Genomic DNA, 11,436 nt, shown 5'->3' on the forward strand with positions numbered 1-11,436 from the left:
GCAATGCCGTGACTGCTGTGGGTTTCTTGTTTGGATAGTGGCAAATGCTGTGTGCTGGTTTGTAGGTTCTGGTTTTGCGGCGGAGTCGTGGAAGTCTTGGCTGGAGAGGCAACAATTCAAAATAACAGCCCTGTCCGAGCTGGGCAGAGTTCAGAGAGCGTGGAGGGGGGGGAGAGGAAAGAGTACACTGATCTGAAAACTGTATGTGGCCTCTTCTCAATGGCTGATTTTTTTTTTTTTGCTTGTAGAGGGTGAATTCTTGCTTTGCACTAACACTTTGCACTAATACCTCTCCAACTCATAGCTGGTTTTATAAAGTCACCACTGTCTCAAAAGAGACTGACTCAGGACAGCGTCGAGTTGTACTGCGAGGCGATTGGCAATCCTATCCCTGAGATCCAGTGGTGGTTTGAGGGAAACGAGCCAAATGAGACCTATGCTCAGCTCTGGGATGGTGCACGGCAGGACCGTGTCAAAATCAACGCCACCTACAACCTGCACTCTACCAGTACCATCTACATCGCAAACCTCACAAGCGACGACTCGGGCACGTATGAGTGCCGGGCTAGCAACGACCCTGACCGCAACCACTTGTCGAAGAGCCCCAAAGTCAAGTGGATCCGTTCCCAGGCAAACGTTTTTGTCATCGAACGTGAGTGGCCACACTGAGGCCTTGGCACTTGCTCGGACACCGGTGTCATGAGTCTCCTGCCATGCTCACCCCTGCACCCGTGTCCTGTGGCTCCCGAAAGCTCCCCTCACCCTCCCACCCCAGCTGTAGAACTGAGAGACTCCCACCCTGTGTCATCTCCCTCACCACCTGTGACTTGACCCAAAATGGCCCTGCTCAAAAAGGGTTGTGGCTTCCCAACCAAAACAACCTTCGGCAATCCCATGCCTTTTCTGGAGCCAAAGACCTGGAACCTACTGCTTATTCCCAAGTGCCTCTGAGTCCTGATGCTGGCTTACAGAATTGAGTCTTGATTCTGTGGTAGACTCTGCCCTAACCACCACTGACAAACCGGCCCTTCCCTACAGCTCGTACAGCTTCTGCTCCTGTGAACAGTCTTGCTTTAAGCTCGCTTTCTTGCTAGTGATACAAGCTGTGGGGAACAAAACCTGCTTTGAGTTTCTTGAGATGCAACCGTTTTTGAAGTGGCCGTGTCTGTGTGCGACACTGAGTGTGATGTAGTTCCTGTCCTGTGGAAGTGACCAGATCCCCTCTATTTACAGAGCTGGCAGTTGAACTCTGGAGCTAGCAGGCAGCTGCTTTGAGTAATAGAAACCTGGGCCAGTGTGAGGGAATTTAACATCCTGCTAAGGTCTTACTGTGAATCCTGAAGTTAGCAGAGCAGCATAGTGGTCTTTTCAGCATAAATGTGCTAGGGAATACAGAACTCCAGCAGAACCTTCTTCCAGTGGAATTTGGGTAGGAGGAAAAGCAAAATACCTGTCGGCCCTGTGCAAAAATTGTTCTTTCCAAGAGATTGAGGCTGGGAGGAAGGGTAGGAAGCGTAGTGCTACCAGGGCTGTGTAATGGTGCTGCTGCCAGCAGCTGTTTTCTTGGGCTGCCTCCTACAAGTAGAAATGCCCGAGTTGTCTTATGTTGCATAATTTACTGCTGCTTCGCTCATGGAGGCCCAGGACATTTTGGAGTAATGGTTCTGTGTGTTCTCCCTGGAGTAAATCTAACTATAGCCTTTTGGGCTGCATCAGATGGTGCATGTATTGCTCGCATGTGGCCTTGTTTGCTACTCCCCACAACAGAGGGTCTTGACTGCCATCAGTTATGTTACCTGGAGGTGTCTAAAGCTGCTCAGATTCTGGAAGGTGTTGACACAGTGAGTGCTATAGTGGCTCATAAAAGCAAAGAGTCGTACTCTGCCCTTCACAGTATGACCTTTTCCACTGCTTATTGAGCACTTAGCTCTGCTGGAGCTGCACACATTGTAAGGACAGCAGGAGGCTCAAAACTACCCAGAGCATGCAGCAGTGATCCTGCTCGGGGTGGGAGCAGCTGCATGGTCGGCATCTGTTATCGCTAGGTGCAGTCAGGCCCCAGTTGCCTGGTTTTCAAGTCTCTCGTATGCTGATATCATCAGTTCTGGTAGGAAGCTGATTGCAAAGGTAAGTGAAAGCTATCATATAGACAAGGAGTTGTGGGTTTTGGTGACCGTTTGTATTAAAGGTTCTTGGGCAGGCATGTGACCTCTGGAATACCACATGTTAACTCCGCTTGAATTATTTCCGAACGCAGGTCCAGACATCAAAACTCAAGTCAGTAGCGTTTCTGGCAAGCTGATCCTCACCTGTAACATGACTGAGCCTTACCTTGCCATCATGGGTCACGAATGGATGTATGGTGACAAGATACTTCAAACGGACACAGAGTCAAGTGCTTTCACCAGTTACACGTGAGTGTTGGGCAAGGTCAGATAAGAATCTGAACACAGGGGACAGGTTTTTTTACCAGATGTGGTTAATGTTTCCTATCAGCTGAACCCAAAGCTAAGTGCTTGCAGTCTTGCTGAAAACATAGGCTTTTAAACTTTAGAACATAAGATGAGCTAAACAAAGTTTTGGTAAGGCCCAACATTTTCTCCTTTGTGGGGAGGAGGGGACAAAAAAAGAGGAGGAAGGGAAAGTTATATGGCACAAATATCCTCTTAGTAAGAGAAGTTCTGCTGCTTCATAGAATTGTAGAATCATAGAATAGACTCGTAGAATTGTTTAAGTTGGAAAAGACCTTTAAGGTCATCCAGTCCAACCATTGACCTAACATTACCAAGTCCACCACTAAACCAATTAAGGGTAGGGGAATAATGAGTTTCATGTTTCCTGGCTTGGTGGCTGGATTATTTTTAATGAAAGTAGAAAACTAGGAATTAAGGTTGGAAAGCACCTCTAAGATCATCAGCCCAACCATCAACCCAACACCACCATGCCCCACTAAACCATGTCCCCAAGTGCCACCTCTGCCCATTTTTTGAACCCCTCCAGGGATGGGGACTCCCCCACCTCTCTGGGCAGCCTGTTCCAATGCTTGACCACTCTTTCCATGAAGAAATTTCTCCTAATATCCAATCTAAACCTCCTCTGGCGCAGCTTGAGGCCGTTTCCTCTTGTCCTATCACTAGTTACTTGGGAGAAGAGACCAACACCCACCTCCCTACACCCTCCTTTCATGTTTTTATGCAGGCATTCAGCTGGGCTTGGTTTGCAGGTGCAGTGTGCAAGGTGCAATGTGGCTGGGGCTGCTGCCTGGCCTGTATCTGCACTGTGTCTGCAGCACTGACATCAGCGTGCTTGAGCTGTTTTTCCAGAGCTTTGAGGGACCCCTGCTCTGGGCAGGACATCAGCTCCCTGCTCCCCAGAGGCCATGGGTGGAACGAGAGACACCAGTGTATGTTGTCTCTGCCTTTGGGTTTTACGTACCTTTCCAAAGTCCAACCGTTCTTACAGAAGGAGCTGGGAAGCTGCCTGCAAGTTATGGTCAACGCTCAGAAACTGTTTGCAGGGTGTAGCTGAGCAGAAGCAGGAATACCAGCCTTATTGTAACAGTGCAGTGAGCTTTCCTTTTTGATTACTGTCAGGCCTGGCTGGCACTGACCCAGCAGCTGTAGAGGCATCATGTCCTTTTGTATGGCAGTGCCGACGTGCCTGTCTCCCCATAGCAACAGGGAGCTGAACAAGGATTAAAGTATTTATAACCCAGCCTCCCTCGCGTGACCTCAATTCCTTAGCTGAGTGTTTTTTGGAAGTGGGAAGCGCCGTGCACAGCACAACTAACAAACAGCCTGTTGTCCCAGTGCAGCCATGGGACTGAAACTTTGCCTGCCCCTTCCCTCGAGTGGGTATTACTGAGCTGCAGAATGGGATGTATGTTGCAGTGCAGCATAATCCACTAAATCTCATTGCGGCAGCTTTACAAAAAGGAAAATAGGAGAGTTCTCTCTACCCTTGGATCAACCCAGAGTAACCCAGCCTGGGTGTTCCTTTGCTGCTGCTTTGCCATGTGTTTCAGTGAGAAGAATAGCCTTCCTCTGAATCTGTTGTCCTAAGCTCCTGGCCTGTCTCCTTTAGAGGTGAACTGCAGGGCTGATGTCTTACATGAGGTGTGTGGCCCTGTCCTGGGTTGTGCTAGCTAGAGGACTCTCTTGCTGCACTTCAGACTCTGATGGCTTTGCTCAGTACGGTGTGACTTTTTTTTTTATGAGCCTAGGTTCTGTATGGAAGAGGGAAGAGCATGGAGTTGGCCACTTCAGAAGTGTACATGTGGCACTGCACCTGGTGATGGTGTTGTCCTGGTGCTCCTGGCTTTCTTCATCTATACTAGCTAACAGTCTAGGTCTTAAATTTTTTCCCTTTGTAGAGGCCCTGATGGCAAGAGTGCTTTGGGCTAGAGATTGAAAGCTGGTGGTTTTCAAGACTCGGCACACAAGGTCAGGAGGTCTCAGTGATCGCTGACTTGACAGAACCGTGTCAGGCTTGGTGTACGTGAAATCTTCTGCCATCCTCAGTGTGTGGGGAGAGAAGGGTGGAGAGTTGGGTTGCTGTAGGTACATGGTGAAGTGCAAATGTCGGCACTGGAATGGGAGAAATTGCCTATGAAGGAGATTGCTGTTGCTTGTAGATGTCTGTTTCCACGGGTCTGGAGGTTGGTATCTGTTTGTGGATAAGTCAGTTGTGCTGAAGGCTTATTTGACATCCTGCTTTTTTGGTAGAATCGAGGGGAAGATGGAAGAGCACTCTGGTGTCTATGAATGTGTCTACAAAACAAGCCCAGTGATAAAAGGAAAAGTGAATGTTTCAGGTAACTTAATATGTTTGCTTATGGGTCTGAGGAGGGGAGTGGGGAAGCTGTGATCTCCTGAACACTTTGCTTTGGTATCTTTCCAGCTTCTTGAAAAGCTGCTTCTAGCCCTTACTAATAAGGCTGCAGGATTCTACATGTGTACTACCTGACTTGCTCTGTGAGGCAGCTCCATTTTATCAGGCAGCTGAAGTGTCTGTAGGGTCAGCTCTTAGACCTTGCATTAAATCAGCCTTCTGCTGTGGGCATGTTCCCACAAGAATATGGGAGAGGGATAATACCTGGTGGACAAATCTGAGCTTTTCTCGAAGCAGCTTGACGTGCTTTCCTCTCTGAAAATGCCGAACAACGGGCAAGTGAGGGGAATAGATGCACTAATGCATTTCTTAAACTGAAGTTTTATGGATAACTTTGATTCTGGCTAGATGGACTGCAGGGAGTACAAATCTACGTGTTTTCTATAATGAGGTGTCTGATTTTCTTTTTCTCTTGCTGTAGTTTCACCCCAAGTGATGGCATACAAGAAGTCTGAGCATGGGAATGAGGGGGACACAGGGGTGCTGACCTGCAAGAATCCCTCTTTCCCCCCTGTCACCTCTTGGGTCTGGTACAAAAACGGTCAAAAGGTAAGTGCTGTGGTTTGATGCTCTTTCTCCCCTTCTGCCTACCCTGCTTCCCAGCAAAGAGGTGGAGGACCTCATCCCATGAGAATTAGCTATTTCAGAGCAGCCTTCTCAGTGCCATGGTAAGGAGGATTTCTGTAGTGGTAGGACCATGCGTGGTAGGTGAGCAGCTCCCCTCATGTCAGCACTGCCCTGATAGCTGTCTCTCTTTCTCCCTCCCTCCAGTCCATCAATGGTTCTGATCGATACATTATCAAGTCCAGTGGCAACAAGACGGAGTTACGCATTCTGAAACTGAATATCGAGGAGGACACAGGTGACTACCACTGCAATGCCACCAACTATTATGGCTCTGGTAGCGCTACGGTAAACCTGCGTGTACGCAGCCGCCTGGCAGCGCTCTGGCCCTTCCTGGGTATTGTGGCAGAAGTCCTCGTTCTTGTCACCATCATCTTCATCTATGAGAAGAGGAGGAAGCCAGATGAGGTTCCTGATGGTAAGAGGTGCCTGGGGTTAAACCTTTCTGGGGAGACCAAGTAACTTGTAGGGTGCAGGCAAAATGTCCTCGTAGAGAACTTGGCGTTCCCTTCGTCAGATGGGCATTGATTTGAGGGCTGCTTGTCAGGGCACTTCTTGTAAAACCATGGTAGTCTTTACCAGGCTACTTTAGCCATGAAGTTGCAAGTAATTGCACTGTTTCTGACAGTCCTTCGGCAAGCTGTGCTTTGGATCTGGAGCAAGATAAGATTCAGGGCAGGTCAGCCTGACCCTTTGTCTCACGGGTTCCTCTGCACTTTGCTCAAGTGCTTCACATGAGTTGTCTGCAGGACTGGGTTTTCCTTAGCAGCTAACATTCTGGAGAAGCTGATTTCTGAATAAGTTAGAGCTTTTCTGGTGCTGCAAAATTGGGGAACTGTGTCAGTGGCTCCAGAAGACCAGGCTTAGCTTAATTCAGGTTCAGTTCATGGATCTGTTTTGGGTCCCCAGATCCACATGTCCTGACTCTAGGAGACTTCCTCAAAGCCTAGTGCTATCTTTAATCTGTTCTGGAAATATTGGCTCCTCCCTTTCCTTATCAGTAAGGATCTGCATTGTGTTAGCCCAGCTGCCCCTCCCTTATCTGATCCAGTGAACAATGAAGTGTAAATGCTTGGTATCCTTCCTGCTTGCTGGGTCAGGCCCCTTAGCCCTCTGCGAGGGGACAGCACATCAGGTAGGCTCAGTGGTGTGAGGTGCAGCAGAGGGACTAAAATGAAATATTCCTCCCCTAATTACAGGGCTTGGGGAATTCTACTTAAGGCAGTTTTACAAGCAGAAGCTTTGCCCTCTGACCGTCTTGGCTGGAAGGCAGATGACTTCTTAAGGATGTTGTAGCTGCATCTTCCAGCAAAAAACCTAGCCTGTGCATGTTGAGTGATCTGGCTTCTGATGACATCAGCCTGGTCCAGATCATGTCAAGGGCTGACCTGTAGCAGATGCTCTGACAGACAAAGACAGGGCGTGTATACTGCAGTGTCCTGATGCTCATTGGCCAGAGCTCTTAAGCTCAGGTTCCAACGTGCTCATGGATGAGGATACAGCATCATACCTGTTAGACAAACATACACAACTTTACGCTTTCCTTGTGTAAAGTGGTTATCTCTCCCCAAAAGTTTTTGTAGGTTTGCTCCTCTTGAGGGGAGGTAACAGTAAGGTGTTGCTGAGCCAGCTCAGACAAACGCTGTTCCTCACGGTGTGTGGTTGTGAATTGGCTGCTCCCTGTTATCTGGGACAGGGAGAGTCTGGCTTGTGTATGGTGTGATACCCTTGCTGGTGATATCTTTCCACTCTTCCCTTCTCTGCTGCTGGGTGCCACCTCGAATGGTAAGTAGAAGATAGTTCCAGCCATGTTTCTGCATCCATCCTCTCACCAGCTGTATGCTGATCTTGGTGCCCAAGGCAGTCCCAATGCTTAAACAGCATGGGCCTCACTGCTCGGTGCCATTTGAGGGGAGCCTGGGTTGCGGAAGAGGTGATGGGGAACCTTCATCTCTTCGGGGAAGGTGGCAGATCGCAAGGAGCTGGTGAAAGGCCCTGGGGCTTGGCATGTGTTGGCAGAGATGTTTTCTTAGGTGTGCTTCTCGGTGTAGCGAGAATGCGGTGTGCAATGTGTTTATTTTGATTTCACAACATGTGTGGGGAGGAAGAAGGGCGTACTGCTGCGGATGCTTAAAGCCTTGTTCCTGAAACATCCTGTTTGGATTCCCCTTTACTTGCTGTTGAAGTCTGTGCTTGGGTCTGGGAGCCATCTGAATTAGTGGTGCTGAAGGGGTGAGAGCAGCAGGGAGATCGGGGGCAGCTATGCTCTCTGGCAGTGTAGATCTGTGGCTCTCTTTTCCAGTTTTAAGTGCTGGTGGTGGGAAGACTGGCTGGTAGGCTGGGGATACACAGGGTGCAAATGTTAAACAGACGTTACCAGTCAGCAGTGCTGCTTCAGAGACTGCCCGGATGCTTCCCTGTGTAATTCCACTTCTGTGGCCTCCTGGGGTAGCCTCAGGTGTGCCTCGGGGTTAGTGAGGTGCCAGACCTGACCTCTGCTGAGTGTTGGGGGTGTTGGTGGTGACTTGGTTATCCTGTGAGCCGAGCCTACCCTGTGCCAACAGAAATGACTGCTTAATGGGAGCTTATGTCTAAGTTTGTGCCTTGCCTAAGCTTAGACAAGAAGCAGCTTAAAACTCGCGTGGAGGTGGTAGTGTTCTGGTAAGCAGCAGCCCCCTGCTCTGCCGGGCCCTGGTGAAACGGGAGCCCTGTGGATGAGATGACCTTTTGGGTTCAGTCCTTTGCAGGCAGTAGTATCCAGCGTATCCAGTAACCTGTCTGGAATGCAATCCCCAGGGTTTTAAGAGGTGGCAGAGATTACTTCTTACGTGCTCTTCCCTGACGCTGTTCTTTTTTTTTTTTTTTTTCTATGCTGTCCTGAATGTGAAGATGATGATGGAGGTTCTGCACCACTGTAAGTACCTTGCTTTTTCCTATTTAGCCAGATTTGTACTGGCAGATCACATCCATCCAGGGAATCTGCTCTGAATATAAAAGCTCGCTGGTGTGGGAATAACACAGTAGCTCGCTGGGCAGGAGACTTTCCCCCCATCGTTCATGTAATGTGACCTGGTATAAACCACATACAACTGGGGATGGCACCAGTGTCTCCAGCTGACACTGTTCTGGAAACTAATCTCATCTTGACCATCTATTTGGACCTGAATTACGTGAGTGGGTAGGGTGGGGCTTTGTGCTTTTTTTTTTTTTTCTTTCCTCACTGCCCCTTTTCTCTTTCCAGGAAAAGCAATGCCACAAACCACAAGGACAAGAATGTCCGCCAGAGAAATGCTAACTAAGAGCAGGGGCCAGGTGAGTGCTGTTCCTGAGGGCAGAGTTGCAGCTGAGAGCAGCTTCTGTGCCAGGCCCTTCACCTCCCCACAGCGAAGGGCTCCTGCAGCAGCCTGGGTGCCTGTCTCTAGCTGTAACCTGGCTGGAGCTCTTTATCGGCCGCTCAGAGGTCTGGCCTGGCTGCAGTATCTGCAAAGGGTCTCTGGAAGAAGCAGAAGCATCCATGCAGGCAGAGGCTCTTCTGGCCCAACATATACTGTGGGATCTGGGGAGGTGGGGGGGAATGCGTGTTGCTGTGAAATTCAGGCGCAGGCTGTTAGTAGCCTGGGAGGAACTTGCCAAAGCTGCTGGGACTACGTGTGGGGAGCAGCAGTGCGTCCGGGACAAGGGGAGAGGGAGGAGAAAGCGTTGGAGTCTACTGTGGGGCTCTAAAGCATGGGGACAGTCAGGACTGCCTGATAACTCCTGCCCTGGACTCAAGCAGGAGATGTAGTTAGCAATAGGACAAGAGGAAATGGGCTCAAGCTGTGCTAGGGGAGGTTTAGATTGGTTATTAGGAAGAATTTCTTCACGGAAAGGGTAGTCAGGCATTGGAACAGGCTGCCCAGAGAGGTGGTGGAGTCCCCATCCCTGGAGGGGTTCAAAAAACGGGCAGAGGTGGCACTTTGGGCCATGGTTTAGTGGGCACGGGGGTGTTGGGTTGACAGTTGGACTGATGATCTTAGAGGTGCTTTCCAGCCTTAATGATTCCTAGTTTTTACTTGCATTAAAAGTAATCCAGCCACCAAGCCAGGAAACATGAAATTGCTACTCTGCCCTTAATTGGTTTAGTGGTGGACTTGGTAGTGTAGGTTAATGGTTGGACTGGATGATCTTAAAGGGCTTTTCCAACCTAAACGATTCGATGAGTCCTAGCACACAGCTTTACTGCAGGGCAGCCTTTCTCCTGTACTGCTCCATCAGCCACTGCACAGTGCAGCCTTACCATTACAGCTGGGCTATCTCACTGCCTCTTCTTTCTCTCCTGCCAGGTGATGTGTAGATGAAGAACTCGTCTGGACAATTTTGTTGGATGATTTTGTTTTCTTCTGATTGGTTTTTTTTGGTAAAATAGCACCATGAAATATTTTAGCGTGTACTTATGACTCAGTTACTTCACTTTCTAAACTTAAGTTGTAGAATCTAAAATACACTTTTTTTTTAAAAAAAAAAAAAGGAGTTGTGGGAGGGTTTTTCTACCTGTAAATGTAAATCCCTTGTTTCTGGTAGTCTAGGTCACTGGCTATCTCTGTCCTAGGTTTCTTCATGTTGATACAGAGGGGGTGGGTGGGAGTACAATTTATTTCTTCCTCACTTCTGGGAAGAACAGGGTGCATTGGGTAGGGCCGTTCTGAAATGCCCTCCTTGCCCCACCTCAGCGTTTGGGGCCACGCAGGGAGCCGCGGATAACAGACCCGAACACGGTTCACCCGCACGGTGAAATGTGCGCAGTTCCTTGTGTGCTGCTCCGCTGCACGTGGCCGGTGTGGCCTGTGTTCCTAGCGGGTCTGTTGTCCTGCCCTGTTTGTGTGGGCCAGGGAGCAAGCGCTTTGGTGACCGTCTGGGGATGATCCGATCCCACCGAAGGGTTTAGGAAGGTTCTGTGTCATTCCCAGTGCATCACCTGGAGCGAGGCTGCACCCTTCCCTAGGGTGGAAGCAGCGTGTGTCCTAAGCCGCTCGGCCAGGGCCACGAGGCACATCTGCTGGTGTGGCTCCTGGGGAGGAGCGAGCGCAGGGCTCATTCCTTGGCGTGTGCCACGCCGCCCAGACCCGCACGCGGTGCCCTACCGTGTCGGGCAGACCAGGCAGCTCCTCCAGAGCTGCTTTAGTTTCCTTCTTACACAGACAGCCACGAGGCAGTGTTAGAGCTGGATGCTGGGTAAATATGATTGCTGTTAACTTATTTCATGGGTTGTTGTATCTCGAGTTGCTACAGTGGGGGATAGGGGCAGGGTGAACAGGGTGCTGGGGGGCAGGTTAACAGCGTGTGTTCTTGTGCTTGAGCCGTCGTGATGTTTGCGTGACGTAGGCGCCTGAAAGCAGACGAATGCTCGGTTGAGTCTAATACCTTTATTGCTGGGTAGCGTTGAACTGTTAACACACTTCACAAATAAAGATGATTCCTCTCTTTTTTTTTTTTCCATCTTTGTTTGGACCCTGGTGTCTCTTCCCTGCTGGCTGGACCCCTGGGTTGCCTGACCTGCTGACTCATTTCTGGCTGTAGAACATGATGCTCTGTCTCGGTGTCAGCTGTGACTCTGCTCTAATCGCAAAGTATTGGCAGCTTGAGAGGTGTCCGAGCCTTTGTGAAAAGGGATGAGTGGGGCTCCCTGCTCTGCAGAGCCTGCAGGAGCCCTGGTCACTGGGGTGCACTGCTTGGGGACAGGCATCACCTCGCCCTGCTGCACAGTTCCTTTGTGGCTGTGGGGTCAAGCGTCAGCCCCAACCTCCAGGAGCCCTCGTGGGACAAGCTGCTTCTACATCTCGTGCTTCTCTAAGCAGTTATTTTTCATTCTCCCTGCTCTTTCCTGGTGGGGAGAGTGCAGGTGCGAGGCCTTTGCTGCCTTTGTGCATGGTGTGGTGCCTGTGG

At 49.9% G+C, this 11,436-nt stretch overlaps 1 protein-coding gene across 1 annotated transcript; it reads left to right on the plus strand.

The window, feature by feature from the left end:
* Window positions 1–273: 273 nt before the first annotated feature.
* Window positions 274–10,513, plus strand: BSG (basigin (Ok blood group); the record flags this gene model as incomplete). The annotated part of the gene is made up of 8 exons (XM_075723845.1): window positions 274–652; window positions 2,258–2,414; window positions 4,725–4,813; window positions 5,312–5,439; window positions 5,662–5,932; window positions 8,404–8,428; window positions 8,756–8,826; window positions 9,837–10,513. Coding segments are annotated over 7 exons (1,107 nt in total), but the record flags the coding sequence as incomplete, so codon positions are not given.
* Window positions 10,514–11,436: the final 923 nt, after the last annotated feature.

This window comes from Pelecanus crispus, chromosome 20 (assembly GCF_030463565.1).
Source record: "Pelecanus crispus isolate bPelCri1 chromosome 20, bPelCri1.pri, whole genome shotgun sequence".
Taxonomy (NCBI): Eukaryota; Metazoa; Chordata; class Aves; order Pelecaniformes; family Pelecanidae; genus Pelecanus; species Pelecanus crispus.